This window comes from Anomaloglossus baeobatrachus, chromosome 3 (genome assembly GCF_048569485.1).
Source record: "Anomaloglossus baeobatrachus isolate aAnoBae1 chromosome 3, aAnoBae1.hap1, whole genome shotgun sequence".
Taxonomy (NCBI): domain Eukaryota; kingdom Metazoa; phylum Chordata; class Amphibia; order Anura; family Aromobatidae; genus Anomaloglossus; species Anomaloglossus baeobatrachus.
In genome coordinates this window covers 133,288,018-133,306,219 of record NC_134355.1, presented here as the reverse complement: position 1 = coordinate 133,306,219, position 18,202 = coordinate 133,288,018, and the positions used below count along the sequence as shown (strand labels likewise).

The 18,202-nt window shown below is 43.0% G+C and overlaps 1 protein-coding gene across 3 annotated transcripts in view; it reads right to left on the bottom strand.

Annotated features, from left to right (window-relative positions):
• Positions 1-18,202, bottom strand: part of FEZ2 (fasciculation and elongation protein zeta 2) — a 94,207-nt gene that overhangs the window by 60,528 nt on the left and 15,477 nt on the right. For all 3 annotated transcript variants that reach the window (XM_075339451.1, XM_075339450.1, XM_075339452.1), the window contains exon 2: positions 1,840-1,948. In XM_075339451.1, coding sequence (XP_075195566.1) covers positions 1,840-1,948 — 109 coding nt within the window. The remainder of the gene's footprint in view (positions 1-1,839; positions 1,949-18,202) is intronic.

The following is an 18,202-nucleotide window of genomic DNA, read 5'->3' as shown; positions in this document are numbered from 1 at the left end:
AATTAGTATTTGGTCCCGTGACCTGTCTCCATGATATATTTTGCCCTCTATATATAACTGCAGCCTTGCACTATAGGATATATGTTAACGTCCTTATGGTTGGATATATTATGTATTCTGTGCTGCGTTGTTGGGACAATTCTTGACTGTATTTACTGGAGTTTTTTCAGGTCATGGCACTATTTATTTCTGACACTACTCCCCATATGGGAGGTGGACCCATGCGTGTAACATCAGTGACACCCCTATGAGCCTGATCATTGTTTGATGTAATTCTTTTTGGCACTGTATTTTATGTCACTTTTTTGCTATTGATTCTAATAAAACACTTGTTAGATTTTTGCAAAAAAGTTGTGTTGATGCATTTCTTGATTTACTGGTCTTATTTGTGACCATGACTACCCTTCCCTTGGTTCTCCTAGTATGCATAAATATTTGTAAAGGTGTAGTCTTTTTAGAATGTTGTATTTGGTGTCACATCTCGCCCTCACCCTCATAATTTGAACATATGAACCAACCCCACCATCAGAGACACGATGTGCCGCGTGCTCAAAACTGACATTTTGTCATTGCATTAAAGGGAATCTGTCACCAGGTTTTTGTCATCTAATCTGAGAGCAGCATAATGTAGGAGCAGAGACCCAGATTCCAGCAATATGTCACTTACTAGCCTGCTGAGTGTAGTTTTGATAAAATCACTGATTAATTAGCAGTAGATTATCAATAGAGGACTACTTCGCATGCTGCCAGATAGTCCAGCATATTTAGGTGCTCTGTATAACTGCTAGATCTGCAGCAGAGAAAACATTGATTTTATTAAAATGACAACAAACAGTTGAGCAAGTGACACATTCCTGGAATCAGGGTCTCTGTCTCTACATTATGCTGCTCTCAGATGGGGGAGCAAAAACCTGGTGACAGATTCCCTGTAAGAACTTCTTAAAATACAAATAATTAAAATCAGCTCCTATTGTTGTGTTCCTACAAGGCAGGGCTGATCTGTACCATCTACCATGCACAGTCTGTACAGTATTGTATAGCGCAGATGAGAAATTGCTCTGACAAACAGAAGAACTTTAGAAACCTGCACAAATTTGATCATTTAAAGGGGTGGATCACTACTATGCAATAGTGGACACATCCCTGTAAAACAAATAGGGAAGGCTTTTTCTATATACCTTGTTTAGCCAATTCTGCCTCTGAGCAGCGCTATTGCAGTCCGTTCATCCCCGTGAAGTGAACACAACCCCCCCCTCCCGGGCTCCGTGACCTCTGAGATCCTGTGATGTCACATCAATCTCCAGTTGACCCGACATCACCATGGCCGTCCCCAGTTTTCCTGAGTGACTGGGTTGTGGGCAGTGTTTCACTGCTCATCACAGCCAAGCATCGCTCCTGCTTCCAGTGCTCTGCAGCGAAGGAGAGGGCACGCGCAACATGCTGGGCTGTGATGAGTGGTGAAACACAGCCCACATCCCAGTCACTCACGGAGACTGGAGCCAAGCTCGGTGACGTCAGGTCAACTGGAAGTTGACGTGACATCACCGGAATTCACAGGTCACGGAGCCAGGGGGTCACTTCATGGGGATGAGCAGACCGCAATAGTGTCGCTCAGAGGCAGAATTGGCTGAACATGGTATTTGACAAAAACCTTCCCTGTCAGTTTTAAAAGGGATGTGGCCACTATTGCAGAGAAGTGAACCACCCCCTTAAGTCTGCAAATGACAAGTTACTCTGTGCCTAAATCAACCAGTAGACTGAAAAGATACATTTCCCAATCTAAGCAATTTACTAATCTCAGCAGAGTCAGGACACTGACCTGATATAGGAAATACTCACCGCCTTTTCCAAAAGGTTAAGCGTTGGTAAGTGCAAGGCTCTGGTGTGAGACGTCTTCCAGTCCACAGGCATCACATTGCCATAATTGTCCGTCAATGCATTCCAAATCCTTTAAATACAAAAAAAAGAAAAAATGTGATTAAAATAATATGTAATAAACGAAATCCAGAGCAGCACTCACAATCCCAACTCTGTACCACGCTGTATTATCAAGCATTTCTCAACATTTCCCTCTTCGGGCCAAACCCACTGTAATTCCAGAGATGACAGTGAGGAGCTTTTGTTCCCAGCAGAGATCAGAAGATTTTTTTTTCTTTAATATAGTTTAAAATTCTGCCTTTTACTTTCCTAAAAAGAAGAAGAAAAGAACATTTTTCTAGTTTGTTGAGGAAAGTCTGATTGTTGGGTGCCCCATTAGAATTAGGTTCCCGAGCCCTTAGAGGGGTAGTCACTACTCGGACAACCTCTTCTTAATCAGCACATTGCACCCATTAAAATAATAATAACACCTATACTCACCGCTGTGGTCAGGGTCATTCTCTGGGGCTCATGTGACGTTGTGACTTCACATAACTTCGATCCCGCCCAACTTCGGACATGGAGAGGAAGTCATGGCTATGGCCGCTCACTTCATCTTGAGATTTGATACGTCTGAAGATGGGGAGAGGAAAGCTGCCGCTGATGGGGTACAGGGATCGCATGAAATCACAACTACACATGAGTCCTGAGAGTGTGTGCCGCCATTGCTGGAATGGTCCCAGCACCAGAGAGGAATATAAGTGTTGTTGTGTTAAAGGGGGCAAATGTGCTGATTGAGAAAAAGGTTGTCCAAGTAGTGGGCAACCCCTTTAAATCCTACAAAAGATGATGTGATGCCAACTTACAATTAATATATTAATCATGACAAAACAAGCTTTTTTTTTTTTTAGTCAAAGGGAACCGGATAGCCGACCCACAGGTAGTACAGTATGTACCAGGTAATGGCAGCAATTATTTCAGCTACATGTGTATGGCTATGTGCCCACGTTGCGTATTGCACTGCAGCATAACTGCATGCGTCCTGCGTCCCCAGCACAATCTATGAAGATTGTGCCTAATCCATGCACATGTTGCGTTTTAGAACGCAGCGGTTCGGCTGCTGCCAAGACGCTGTGTTCTAAAAAGCAACAGGTCACTTCTTTTGTGCGTTTTGGTTGAAATGTCAGTCTCTCTGTCTCCCTGTCGGTCGGTCTCTCTCTCTGTCGGTCTATCCCTTTCCCCTCCTCTCTCATACTCACTAATCACTGACCGAACACTGGCGCAGCGCTGCACAGCTATCACACTGCATCGGCTTCTCCTGCTTTTGAAATTGCCGGCCGCTCATTATTCAATCTGGTATTCCCTGCTTTCCCCACCCACCGGCGCCTATGATTGGTTGCAGTCAGACACGCGCCCATGCTGAGTGACAGCTGTCTCACTGGAACCAATCACAGCCGCCGGTGGGCGGGTCTATGTAGTGCAGTAAAATAAATAAATAAATTAAAAAAAAAAAACCGACGTGCGGTCCCCCCCCCCCCCAATTTTGATACCAGCCAAGATAAAGCCACACAGCTGAAGGCTGGTATTCTCAGGATGGGAAGCCCCATGTTATGGGGAGCCCCCCAGCCTAAAAATATCAGCCAGCTGCCGCCCGGAATTGCCGCATCAATTAGATGAGACAGTCCCGGGACTCTACCCGGCTCATCCGGAATTGTCCTGGTGCGGTGGCAATCTGGCTAATAAGGAGTTAATGGCAGTCCATAGCTGCCACTAAGTCCTACGTTAATCATTGCAGGCGTCTATGAGACACCCCCAATGATTAACCAGTAAGTGAAAGTAAATAAACACATACACCCAAAAAAATCCTTTATTTGAAATAAAAGACAAAAAAAAAATACCCTCTTTCACTACTTTATTAAAATCCACAAAAACCCCATCAGGTCCGGCGTAATCCTCACGAGGTCCCACGACGCATCCAGCCCTGTAACATGAAGCTGACAGGAGAGGCCGCTCCTGTCAGCTCCACGCAGCAACTGAAGTGAGTCACACTGTCATCGGAGACGTCACTCAGGTTACCCGCGGCCACAGGTTTCGGGTGGAGGACTCGAGCTGGCCACGGGTAACCTGAGTGACGGCACCGGTGATCGCGCGGCTCACTGCAGTCAGGGGATTTGCGGTCTCCGGTGAGTCCTTCACCTGTGATCGCAAATCAAACCGCGGCACACGCACAGAGTTGCGCAATCACAATGAAGTCGGGTGAAGTTCATCCAAGTTCATTCTGATCGCACGGCAGTGTCTCGCAGCCAGCCGTACTCTTTTTGACAGTGTGGTCCCACTCGGCTCTGCTGCAAGTCTATGGGGGGTACTGCAGAGCAGAGTGGGACCACACTGTCAAAAATGTGCGTTCTGGAAGCATCCAGAATGCATGAATTCAGCAGGAATTCTGCAGTTACAATGCGTCTCAGAACGCAGCTTTTCTTCTGAGACGCACATGGAGTGACTTACACGCTACGTAATAGAACGCAACGTGGGCACATAGCCCAACTCTGAAATGCTGAGTTGTTTCAAAGACGTTTAATATCCGCTGGAGACCAAGTCCAGGCTAGTCAGAAAGGTGGGTACCTGGCAGCTTCTCCCCACCCACTGCCCTATACACACACACACAGGAGACCTGCCAGTCTGACTAGTCTGCCATAGAGATCTAATAAACTTTGTTTTTCTCTGAAACGTTGCAGTGTTTCATAGTTAAACCTTCCTGGTTGAAGTCAAACAGCCGGTGAATGAGACATGCTGCCTGTGGATCGGGCAGCACGGATCAGCTGTCGGGTTGCCTTTAATATACAATTGCTGGACTTGTTTACACAGTGCAATGGGACAAAGTTCAGCTGCTCCTTGCTTCACATAAAAGACTTCCATGAACATGAGAGAGGCAGGAAGAGAAGCTAAACGAATACCTGCAATCATGATCAAAACTTGAGCAGAATTAAAATATATATTTACTAGCAAAATACCAGCGGCTTCGCTTGCGGAATATGATGTGTTAAATTGTTGGTTACACTTGCTAAAATTTTCAGTCTCACTCTGAAGGTGGCATCTTCAGTGTTTAGAATTTGCTTTGTCAACTCTTATTGCTTGTTAGGTGGAGCTCACAGTTGTTTATTTTTACAAATTTCAAATTTGTCATTATATATTATATATTTTAATATAATATATAAAGCTGAGTGTATGTCCACTAAAGGAATCCGCACTGCAATCTATCTCTCTGTATTTGTATCAGTCTGTCTCCATCTCTGTGTCTGTCTCTATGTGTGTGTCTGTCTCTTTGCCCGGGTTTTCTCTTTCCCTGGCTGTCTCTCTCTATCCGTCTCACCACCGACATCTTATTACCTCACACATAAGCTTTTTATACTAACAGTTTATTTTGCTCCTATACCAACCACTGACAGTTGCTATTAATAACCTATAGCTCCCACCTCCATTCAGTTTAATAGCGGCAGGATTTTTGGAGAGTCATTGTAAAGCACGGAGATAAATTTTCTCACCCAAAAATAGTCTATATCGTTCCCCGGGTCACATGGGGTGTCTGTGCAAAATTTCGTGATTGTAAATGCGACGGTGCAGATTCCTTTAGCGGACATACACTCAGCTTTATATATTATATATATATATACACACACACACACACACACACACACACACACACACACACATACACATACATACATACACACACACACATATATACATACAGTCATGGCCAAAAGTTTTGAGAATGACACCAAAATTATATTTTCACATGATCTGTTGCCCTCTGGTTTTTAATTGTGTTTGTCTGATGTTTACATTACATACAGAAATATAATTGCAATCATATTATGAGTACTAAAAGGTTATATTGACAGTTAGAATGAGTTAATGCAGCAAGTCAATATTTGCAGTGTTGACCCTTCTTCTTCAGGACCTCTGCAATTCTCCCTGGCATGCTCTCAATCAACTTCTGGACCAAATCCTGACTGATAGCTGTCCATTCTTGCATAAGCAATGCTTGCATTTTGCCAGAATTTGTTGTTTTTTGTTTGTCCACCCGTCTCTTGATGATTGCCCACAAGCTCTCAATGGGATTAAGATCTGGTGAGTTTCCAGGCCATGGACCCAAAATCTCTATGTTTTGTTCCATGAGCCATTTAGTGATCACCTTTGCTTTATGGCAAGGTGCTCCATCATGCTGGAAAAGGCATTGTTGGGCGCCAAACTGCTCTTGGACAGTTGGGAGAAGTTGCTCTTGGAGGACATTCTGGTACCATTCTTTATTCATGGCTGTGTTTTTAGGCAAGACTGTGAGTGAGCCGATTCCCTTGGCTGAGAAGCAACCCCATGCATGAATCGTTTCAGGATGCTTAACAGTTGGCATGAGACAAGACTGGTGGTAGCGCTCACCTCTTCTTCTCCTAATAAGCTGTTTTCCAGATGTCCCAAACAATCGAAAAGGGGATTCATCTGAGAAAATGACTTTACCCCAGTCCTCAGCAGTCCACTCCCTGTACCTTTTGCAGAATATCAGTCGGTCCCTGATGTTTTTTCTGGAGAAAAGTGGCTTCTTTGCTGCCCTCCTTGAAACCAGGCCTTGCTCAAGCAGTCTCCGCCTCACAGTGCGTGCAGAAGCACTAACACCAGCTAGCTAGCTCAAATATCACTTATGAAAACTACCCCAGTCAGACTCTAGTTGTCCATAGCAACCACAGCTCAGCTTTCACTTTACCGCAGCAGCTTCAATGCTTACAGTTGCACCCTGGTTGCTATGGGCAACCAGAACAATATTACTGTGAGGCAATTGTCAAAAATGAGGCCCTAACAACTTATACACTGGTTGTTGACAGCCATTGCTATAGTTACAGACTTTAGAGTGACATATCAGGTTGCCGATCTTTTAAAAGCAAGTCTTTGGGCTGTCACCTTAATTTATTAAAGAACCTTTGGGCAAAAATTGTGTTTTTGCATTCAGCACACAGACACCCATTTTCACACACTAAATCCGATCACGCTGTTGTTACCCCCTGAGCGTGCCAATCAAACACTGCAAACGGCTCACACTGGGGCGAGTAATTTGCATTCGTAAAGCACCCAAACTACATTTTCTTGGAAAGTAAGTTTTTTACTGAAGTTCATGCATCTCTAATTATGAGAGCTAGGCGTCAGTCATTCCATGTCTCACTTAACACTTTTATTTGATATTATTCACTGGAGGCAGATTCTCTGGGAGATATTTGTCCAGGCCATAGATTTTAACAGCTCACTTGTGTATAGGAAAAACATCACTTTTTTTCTGGAATAAGACATCAGATCACAGGAATGAAGGCATTATTTTTTTCCACTTTCTCGGTCCTACATGCCGATAAAGTCGGCTTAGAAAGGTTGCTCATACTGACAGACTCCAATTAAGAAAAAAATATACAGTGGAACCTTTGATTACGAGCATTATTGGTTCCAGGAGCGTGCTCTTAAACCAAGTTACTCTTATATCAAAGCGAATTTTCCCACAGGAAATAACTGAAACACAGACAATTCGTTCTACAACCCAAAAATATTTACTGTATGTATATAAACTTATTACAGTAATATACAATAATGTACTGTATTCATATAAAATACAATACACTACTACAAAATACTGTACAGTAAAAAACAAAGCAAATTAAACTGCACATTAGCTTACAATAGAATTGTTGGTAAGCGGAAGGTACAGTATAGAGAGAAAAAAAAATAATGTATAAATATGACAACCTTTATTCTGGTACAATACACACTAAAACAGACCCTAAATCTATTCGGCCCAAAATAAGGGCAGAACTAAACAAATGTGGGGTAGGAATACTGCACAGGCAGATTACAGTATAAGCAATGTGCTGTACTGGTTAACAGAAAGAAAAATACTGTATCCACAAATGCAAATTGATAGACATGCTATATAATATATACTGTACAATGGTATACAGTATACAGAACATATGTACAGAAAGTTACCTCCAGAGCGGATCAGAGTGTGGAGAAAGAACAGAACTGGAAGTGTGCAGTGATTATTTGCTCTTTAGATGAAGGAATAAGGGTAAACTGATTAAATTTGCTGATGACCCAAAGCTAGGAGGAATAGCTAATACTAGAGAAGAGAGAGAAGATTCAACAAGATCTAAATAAGCTGGAACAATGGGCAGCAACTAATAGAATGGTTTTTAACAGGGAGAAATGCATAGTCATACATCTTGGCAAGAGTAATGAAAAGAGCATATACAGCATGGGAGGAATAGAGCTATCCAAAAGCATGTGTGAAAAATACTTAGGTATACTAATAGATCACAGACTGAACATGAGTCAACAGTGTGACGCAGCAGCAAAAAAGGCAAACACCATTCTAGAAAGAAACAACAAAGAGCCAGCACCAATGTGCACTAAGGCATCAAATATTCCAAACTGCATTATAAAAAAAAATATTTTTTTTGAGATTTTTGGCAAAAAATTGCAATTTCTTGAGCTGCTTCGCCACGTCACGGCAAATCTCATTTGAAGCAGTCCTACACTAAAATATTTTTATAAAATGTGCCATGCGGCCTCACACATGAATAACAGAACTGCTCTCAGCAGCACTCACCTGGTCTATTGCAGTCCCGTACCCATGACTGAGTCATGGCTGTGGGCGGGACAGGTCCAAGCAAATGCTGCATGAAGTATATATATAGCCTGTGGACAAAGCCTGATGACCCAATGTGAACAGTCACCAAACGCCAAAATCTATACAGATGGAATACATCCCAAATTGGGGTGCGTAGCAAGGTGGAGGTCAACCACCGACCAATTCAACAAAGAAACAACAAAGAGCCAGCACCAATGTGCACTAAGGCATCAAATATTCCAAACTGCATTATAAAAAAAAATTCTAGGATGTATTAACAGAAGCATAAAGTCTACATCTTGTGAAGTCATTATCCCCCTTTACTCCTCTTTGGTCAGACCTCATCTGGAATATTGTGTCCAGTTCTGGGCACCACATTTTAAAAAAGATATCAACAAACTGGAGCAAGTTCAGAGAAGAGTGACCAGAATGGTGACCGGTCTGCAAACCATGTCCTATGAGGAACGGTTACAGGATTTAGGATTGTTTAGCTTGCAAAAGAGAAGACTGAGAGGAGACTTAATAGCGGTCTACAAGTATCTTAAAGGCTGTCACACTGTAGAGGAATCAGTTTTATTCTCATTTTCACAAGGAAAGACTAGAAGCAATAGGATGAAACTGAGGAGGAGACACAGATTAGATATTAGAAAAAACTTGACAGCGAGGGTGATCGATGAGTGGAACAGGCTGCCACGAGAGGTTGTGAGTTCTCCTTCAATGGAAGTCTTTAAAAAGAGGTTAGACTGACATCTGTCTGGGATGAATTAGTGAATCCTGCTTTGAGCAGGGGGTTGGACTAGATGACCCAAAAGGTCCATTTCAACTCTAATATTCTATGATTCTTATTTCAAAGCATTGCTCTTAAACCAAGTTACAAATTTGTAAAAGGCTTTGCTTGTGTTGCAAAACGCTCTCAAATCAAGCTACCGTATTTTTCGCTTTATAAGACGCACTTTTGTTCCCCCAAATTTTGGGGGAAAGTAGGGGGTGCGTCTTCTAAACCGAATATACGGGGGGGGGGGGGGGGTGATATAGATATATATATATATATATATATATATATATATATATATATATATATCTCTATCTATCTATCTATCTATCTATATATATATATTATATAATATATACACACACACACACACACACACACACACACACACACACACACACACACACACACACACACACTGCAGGGTCCACTCTGGAGTACTGCTGGGGGCAGGGAAAGCTGGGAGTGGCAGCGTTAGATCTCCTGCTCCCGCTCATATAATATGCACAGCCGCTGTCCAGCAGTGTGGTGCTGAAACTGAATCACGCTGAGGGGCTGGGGCAGCGGGGCATATTATATCTGCCTGCGCCCTCCTTTGATTGCACATGATCCCCCCCTGTGTTAGATATGGCCCCCGTGCTGCTGCCCATAGTAAAATAAGAAAGCTTTACTTACCTCCAGCGCTGATCTCCAGTCTCCTGCTGCTGCTGTCCGTGATAAGGCAGAGATGATATCACTCTGCCGTGCCGATCACATGACCGGCAGCAAGAACCAGAAAGTGCAGGAAGCCGGAGCTCAACTGCGAGGTGGGAGACACGAGGAGGACAGCGCTGAGAAGGTAAGGAAAGAGTGTTTTATTTTATTATGGGCAGCAGAATGGGGGCGATATCTAACACAGGGGAGATGTGCCATCTATAGGGGCCATGGGCAGCTGTATGGGGGCCATATCAAACACAGGGGAGATGTGCCATCTATAGTGGCCATGGGCAGCTGTATGGGGGCCATATCAAACACAGGGGAGATGTGCCATCTATAGTGGCCATGGGCAGCTGTATGGGGGCCATATCTAACACAGGGGAGATGTGCCATCTATAGGGGCCATGGGCAGCACAAGGGGGACGTGTCCCAGCACAAGGGGGCTATATTCAATATAAGGGAGCCATATCCAGATTAAGGGGGGCTAATTTTAGGATGGGGGGGCTATGAGGGACATATACCCTATATGATTTGTTAGACAGACACTGGCATAAGATGGACCCCATTTAACATAAAAAAAAAAAAAATCTCTTTTCCTTCACCAAATTTGGGAGTGCATCTTATAATCAGGTGCGTCTTATAAAGCGAATAATACAGTACTCTTAATCCAAGGTTCCACTGTACCTGGCAGAAATCATGCAAGAACCAGATTCATGCTGTCTGTGGATTGGGTAGCATATATCGACTGACAGGTCCCTTTAAGCCTAACTTGTAACAATAAGAAATCAATGTGGTAAAGTATCAGTTCATCCGTGCGGAGGGTGAGCTGGGGCAGCGCTGTGCCTCCGTGTAATCACTGCAAACAATTTGCTGAAGTCTGCACAGCAGAGAAATAATTACATTAGAACGAGCCAACAGACGGCACTCAGCAATTCTCACTAATGAGCCGCTGCAGCCAGGATGCAGCAAATGGCACCTGTCACTGGGTGCAAGGGGTTAATGTACGTTGCTAACTCATAGCTGGTTATATAATGACGTGTCCTGATGTTTGCTCACATTATACCCTACAACACAGGGGCTGCCCGGGTATACAGACATTTAGGGTCTGCAGAATACTAATTAGGCCTCTTTCTCTGCCATCCCATTGGAGGGTGGTGCAGCCCCTCGAGCAGCCACATTTCTCCATCTCAAAAGCACAAAGACCCTTTATTTTACAAGTGGCTATCTATTAGAACTGAAACAAAAAAGTTATCTAAATGGCTGAATTACAGGTTTCTGAGCCGCTAGTGAGAAGTGTCCCATTTACAGCAAATTAGGGGGAAACTGTTCATAGCATTCAGCACTTCCGAGAAGAACAAACCCTCAACAGTTGAAGGCCCCTGTAATTATGGCTTCCTTCTGCATAAGGCCACGTTCACACGTTCAGTTTTTTTACCCCAGTATTTGTAGCTAAAACCAGAAGTGGGTAATAAATCCAGAAGTGGTGCTCGTGTTTCTATTATACTTTTACTCTGATTGTTTCAAAAAAACTCACCAAAATAATGAAAGTGTGAATGCGGCCTTAATAGCAAAAACAATAAAAATACCAATGTCAGACTAGAAATCACTTTGGCGTACAACAAAAAACACAGATCATTTTTCATCTGTATTGCCAGCTGGTTCGATACATCAGTAATGAATAAATTTACAAGACCAAAACCAGTTTCCTATGCTAAGAACTGCAATGTACCTGTAAAACTCGGAAGCGTTACGGACGAGCCATACATGATCCATTTTTATTTGGGCACCCATAAATGTGAATAGGCGAGTCATCCGAAATACAGAAGACAAGTGCATGCAGAGATATTTTTCTTTTCACGCAGACATTGTTAAAACTGGTGATCGTAAAGGGGCTGTCCACTACTTATTCCCCTTGTTCGCCCCCGTAATAATAAATAAGCCTATACTCCCCCTTCCCCCCCCCCCCACCCTTCCCCTCCGATGCAGCCACAGTTCCAGCGACGTCAAGGCTGCATTCCCGGGGTCCACCCACGGGACATTGCTATGACACGCGAGCCCCGCAACCATAGCACAATTTCTTTTATATTGTTTGTTTTATTTACCATTTTCACTATATGGTAAAACTGACCAGGCATTATGATTCCCCAGGTCAGTACGAGTTCGTGGATACAAAACGTGTAGTTTTACTTTTAGCTAACTGGTTAAAAAAAAATAAAATAAATAAATAAATAAATAAATCAGAAATTTATATTAAAAAAATAAAAATAGAAAGAGAATTGCACTTTTGGGGCCATTTTCCGAAACCCATAGCGTTCTCATTTTTCAGGATCTGGGGCTCAGTGACTGCTTATTTTTTGCGTCGAGTTGATGTTTTTAATTATACCATTTTGGGGTAGATGTGATGTTTTGATCGCCTGTTATTGCATTTTAATGCAATGTTGCGGCGACCCCCAAATACCTAATTTTGGCGTTTTGATTTTTTTTTTTTTTTTTGAAGCTACATCCTTCTCCAATCCATTCGTGCCTTTTAGCTGCACGTCGGCTGATCAGATCATGCTGCGAGAGTCCACATCAAAGGGAGACCTGGGACATACGCATGCCCTAGGTCGTTAAGGGGATAAACAGAAGATACAGTCCAGCGCACAATAAGGCACTGAGACCTCGCCCCAGACTCACCAGACATCCCCACCAGACCAGGGCACACTCCTGACAGCAACATCTACAAGATTATCTCAGCACAGGAACAATTTATTTAAATATTTTTTTTTTCTAAACACATCAAATATTAGAAATTATTTTTATTCTAAGATCTAGTGATTAAAATGTACTTAATGGAATAATCACTAAGTCAGAAAGACACCCCCCCCCCCCCCCGCCCAAAAAAAAAAAAAAAAAAAAAACAACAACTGAAGTCAGCTGCAGTACAGGCCAGTAAAGCAACACAGTCTGGGGACATCCGTGGTTTCCAGACTTCAGCCAGTCATTGCCTGTAAAGGATTCTCTACCATAAATAAAATGTTCATTTTTAATATTCTGTATAGTTACTTTGTCCAATTTCCTTTCAGCCTCTGAAATGAGGAAGCTTTTAAGAAAAATGTTTGCAATTCCTAAACATTTCGCAGGATATTTGTTTTTCAATACCTTTAAAAGGAACGGTCGGGTGCAATATGTACCCAGGACCACGAGCAGTTCTGGGCACATATTGCTAATCCCTGCCTAACCGTCCCTTTAGATATAGTCAAAAAGACTGACTGTACTCAACAAACTGAGGTGTGAACAGGCGCATAACTGAACATGACATAAAATACAAAAAAGACCGTTTGCACTCTGATAATGCTAAAGTATGGAAACCATGAATGTGTGAACATGGACCTGCATTACTGCTAAGGAAAATCTGAGAAAAATGAGATTTAGCAAATATAAATGGCCATTTGTATATCTGCCCAGTTGCCACAAATGGCCATTTATATATGCTAAATATCTCATTTTTCTTAGATTTTGGATAACCCAATCTGGTTATTTAAAGTAAATAAAATAGAAAAAAAAATAGTGGTATCTCAAAGCAAAGTTCAAAAACTCAGCCTGCTTCCTGGAAACTCCCAGTAAGAGCCGTAAACCTTTGACCTGATCTACTATGAAGTCAATTTTATATTTGCTTTTAAAAAGCCGTGAGCCCATGTGTAAAGAAGAGGCTGCATTTCCATCTAACTTTCCACAGTTCTGCTGATTTTCTAGAACATATTATGGCAGCTCGGACTTAATGAGGACAAGGATTGCTAAATGGAAATTGCACCATGCCCATTCTTTAGCAGAAATACTGCAGACTTTCTGGCTAATTCTGCAGATGGAAAATCTTCGGCAAAAGACATTAATAGCAAAGTGGCCGGGATTTGAATAAATGTTTACAAGCTGCAGAAATTTTCTTCAAGGAAATAAAAACATGGCATAGATTTTCAATTTTACAGCATGTCAACTAACACTTAAAAAAAAAAAACAAAAAAACATTTTTTTCGTCAAATTTGAAAATCTGCAGTAAAACTCTTCTGTTGCAGAATGCCAGAAAAACAGTGGCGAAATTCTCACGTGCAGAAACCTGACCCATCGGACTTAAAGGGGTATTCCCATCTCCAGGATCCTATTACAATATGTAGTAGGTGTAATAATACTAAAGATTCCCGATTAGAAATGTAGTATAGTTTTACTGATATAGCCATGCTTTTTACTTCATGTGCAAGACATTAGTGCTTAGGTATCCATGGTTACCACCATGAGCAACTAAATAACTCACTATATGAAGGGATGTAACCACAGATACCAAAGCTGCAATGCCCTGCAAATGAGGTGAGAGACATGACTGTAACAGGTACTACTACCACTTACCACCACCTACCCCTTTAAATCTCAGCCTGGAGACTTGTTCAGAGGAGAGCATTATAGGTATGCCGGCTATTCGCATTAAAACCTGACAGTATACAGACCAATGTTAAAAAGATGTTAATTAAAATGAAAGTATTTTTGTTCTCTCCGTAGTGTCCTGTGTTGAGAAAAAAAAAACCCCACTATAACTCAGATCAGTAACAGACAGTCACCATTTTTTTTTGTGAACACATGGTCTGCGGAAAATCATTCCCATATCAGTTTCATAGAATATAATGAGTACATAGAGGTCTTATCCTTGATTAACATGGATAGAACATGTACAAGATAAATGGATGTGTGAATGAAGCCTTAGACTGGGGTCTGCTATATTTCATGGCCCATATACAGATTGCAATGCCAGGACTGATCACAGGTTTCCTGAGCCAAACTTATAGCCTCATAGAATATAAACCTCCATCACACAAACTTTGCCTAAGGGCTCATGCGCACGTACCTGCTGAATATTCTGCAGCGATTTGACAGCACATGTGCGAGTCAAATCGCTGCAGAAAGACGGCATAATGAATGTAGTATTTTTGTTAAAAAAAAAAAAAAGCCGGTACCATGTGCTATGGCTGCTGCCCCCACCATAGACAGAGTGGGAGCTGCATCCAAAGCGCACGGAATAATTGACATGCTGCTTTTATGAACGCACGGATTTGGCTCAAAATTTTAGCACCCAAATCGCTGCATTCATAAAAGCAACGTGCGCACGTCTCATGCACAATCTATATAGATTGTGCTGGGGAAGCAGGACGCATGCATTTACGCTGTGGTGCAATATGTAGCGTAAATGCATGAAATTTGGCAACGTGCGCATGAGCCCTTAGGCCTCATTCAGAAAGCCATGTTTAATGTGAGGCAAAAGACACAAACTCTGCTTAATTCAGTCTCAGTCCATGTGTCAGCCTTCGCAATCCCTGTGAAAACCCATTTTTGTAGAGTTTCTCCTACTTATTTGATAGTACAATACAGACAGTGCACGGAGGTCATCACAGCTACAAAGTATCTTGTGCACATGCCATAATTGATAAGGGTAAGAAGAATGGTTAAAAAAAACAACAAAAAAAAAAAAAAAAAAAGAAAAACCAAGCTCTCATTAAAAAGCATTGTCACAAATCATGGGTCTAGTACGCAGTGTTTTGGCTGCAGCGGTGACATGTGAACAGCTCACATCACTGCTGCAGCCAATCACTGAGCTCAAAATTTAAACCATACTTTACATGCTAAAAATAAAAATTGTGCATATCACACACACACACACACACACACACACACACGCGTATTGTCATTTTTGGTTCGCCTGATGGATTAAAACTTGCAAGAAAAAAAACGCATGAATAAACTCAGTGTGCACACAGTCTACAAAAAATAAAAAATAAAAAATGACATGCAGAGGGAACAAAAAAAAAAAAAAAAAAAAAAAAAAATCACATCAAATTCTAAGTTCATAGGTAAAATGTTCTAGCTAGCAATGCTTTCATTACAAATTGGATTAGTGAAATAATTTACATTGCAAGGGACGTGTAATGTCTGTCTGTGCAGCCAATATCACTGCAAGGTGCCCTACTGCTCACTGTATGATAGGGAAAGGTCAGGTCTCTCCCACGGGCAAAAATCAATACGACCGCAATTCCCAGCATTGCAATTCAGCAGCGATATAACTATCACAGAAGAGGAGTAATCAATGAGATCAGCAAACACCTCCGTCAGCAGCCGGCTTCTGCAGTACGGATATGGAAAGCAGCAATGCACCAAGCAGGAGGGAAGCTTCATGGGAGGTAGAATGTGTGCTCTACATCAGGACAACTACCGCTAAACCCATTCTACTGACTACTCTGGAAGACTTAAATTACAAAAGGTGAAGGGCTGTCTGCATTATAATAATATCAGCAACAGTAAACTGTAAGACTATGGGGAAAGAGCGCACCTAGGAAGCTGCATGACTATAGGGAAAGAGCGCGCCTAGGAAGCTGCAAAACTATGAGGAAAGAACGCTCCTAGGAAGCTGCAAGACTATGGGGAAAGAGCGCTCCTAGGAAGCTGCAAGACTATGAGGAAAGAGCGCTCCTAGGAAGCTGCAAGACTATGGGGAAAGAGCGCTCCTAGGAAGCTACAAGACTATGGGGAAAGAGCGCTCCTAGGAAGCTACAAGACTATGGGGAAAGAGCGCTCCTAGGAAGCTACAAGACTATGGGGAAAGAGCACTCCTAGGAAGCTACAAGACTATGGGGAAAGAGCGCTCCTAGGAAGCTACAAGACTATGGGGAAAGAGCGCTCCTAGGAAGCTACAAGACTATGGGGAAAGAGCGCTCCTAGGAAGCTGCAAGGCTATGGGGAAAGAGCGCTCCTAGGAAGCTGCAAGACTATGAGGAAAGAGCGCTCCTAGGAAGCTGCAAGACTATGGGGAAAGAGCGCTCCTAGGAAGCTGCAAGGCTATGAGGAAAGAGCGCTCCTAGGAAGCTGCAAGACTATGGGGAAAGAGCGCTCCTAGGAAGCTGCAAGGCTATGGGGAAAGAGCGCTCCTAGGAAGCTGCAAGGCTATGGGGAAAGAGCGCTCCTAGGAAGCTGCAAGACTATGAGGAAAGAGCGCTCCTAGGAAGCTGCAAGACTATGGGGAAAGAGCGCTCCTAGGAAGCTACAAGACTATGGGGAAAGAGCGCTTCTAGGAAGCTGCAAGACTATGGGGAAAAAGCGCTCCTAGGAAGCTACAAGGCTATGGGGAAAGAGCGCTCCTAGGAAGCTGCAAGACTATGGGGAAAGAGCGCTCCTAGGAAGCTGCAAGGCTATGAGGAAAGAGCGCTCCTAGGAAGCTGCAAGACTATGGGGAAAGAGCGCTCCTAGGAAGCTACAAGACTATGGGGAAAGAGCGCTCCTAGGAAGCTACAAGACTATGGGGAAAGAGTGCTCCTAGGAAGCTACAAGACTATGGGGAAAGAGCGCTCCTAGGAAGCTACAAGACTATGGGGAAAGAGCGCTCCTAGGAAGCTACAAGACTATGGGGAAAGAGCGCTCCTAGGAAGCTGCAAGAATACTGAAAGACACTTGTTTCTCGATAATGCTGCAGTCTAAACAGGCTGCCAATCACATGAAGAAGCAAAGCGCTTGTTCATCAAGTGAAATGATCGTTGGGTTTTCACAAAATATCCTTTTTGGCAGCACATCCTTCTTTATAAACAGGACTTGTGCTACAAAGAACAATGACAGCCTATTTATTACAGATCATTTAGGCTATGTGCGCACGTAGCGTAACTGCATGCGTCCTGCGTCCCCTGCACAATCTATGGAGATTGCGCACGTGGCGTATTAGAGCGCAGCGCTTCGGCTGCTGCCAGAAGCGCGCGTTCTAAGAAGTAACATGTCACTTCTTTCATGCACTCTGCATGCAGCTCCCGCTCTGTCTATGGCAGGGGCTGGGAGGGGCTACATGCAGAGCGCATGAAATTGGCTTTTGTTTCGGCAGCGATTTGAAGCGCACGTGTGCTGTTAAAATCTCTGCAGAAATTTCTGCAGGGCCAGTACGCAACGTGCGCACATAGCCTTAGAGCGCATTGTTAAGCGCGGACTGCCTGTGTAAAAAGGCCATTATTGTGCATTTATATCAGATCATACTCAGTTGGAGTACAGATGATTGCAGTGAAAGGATCAGCACATGCTGCCGACCTCCTCCTCTGAGTGTTGGGCTTATCAGAACAATCTCCCGCTGCAGATTTATCCTCAGTGAGCTGAACCTTTCACTACCATCTTTTGTAGTCTACTTGCATTTTATTTTCCCCAGGAATGAAGGCAAGTAC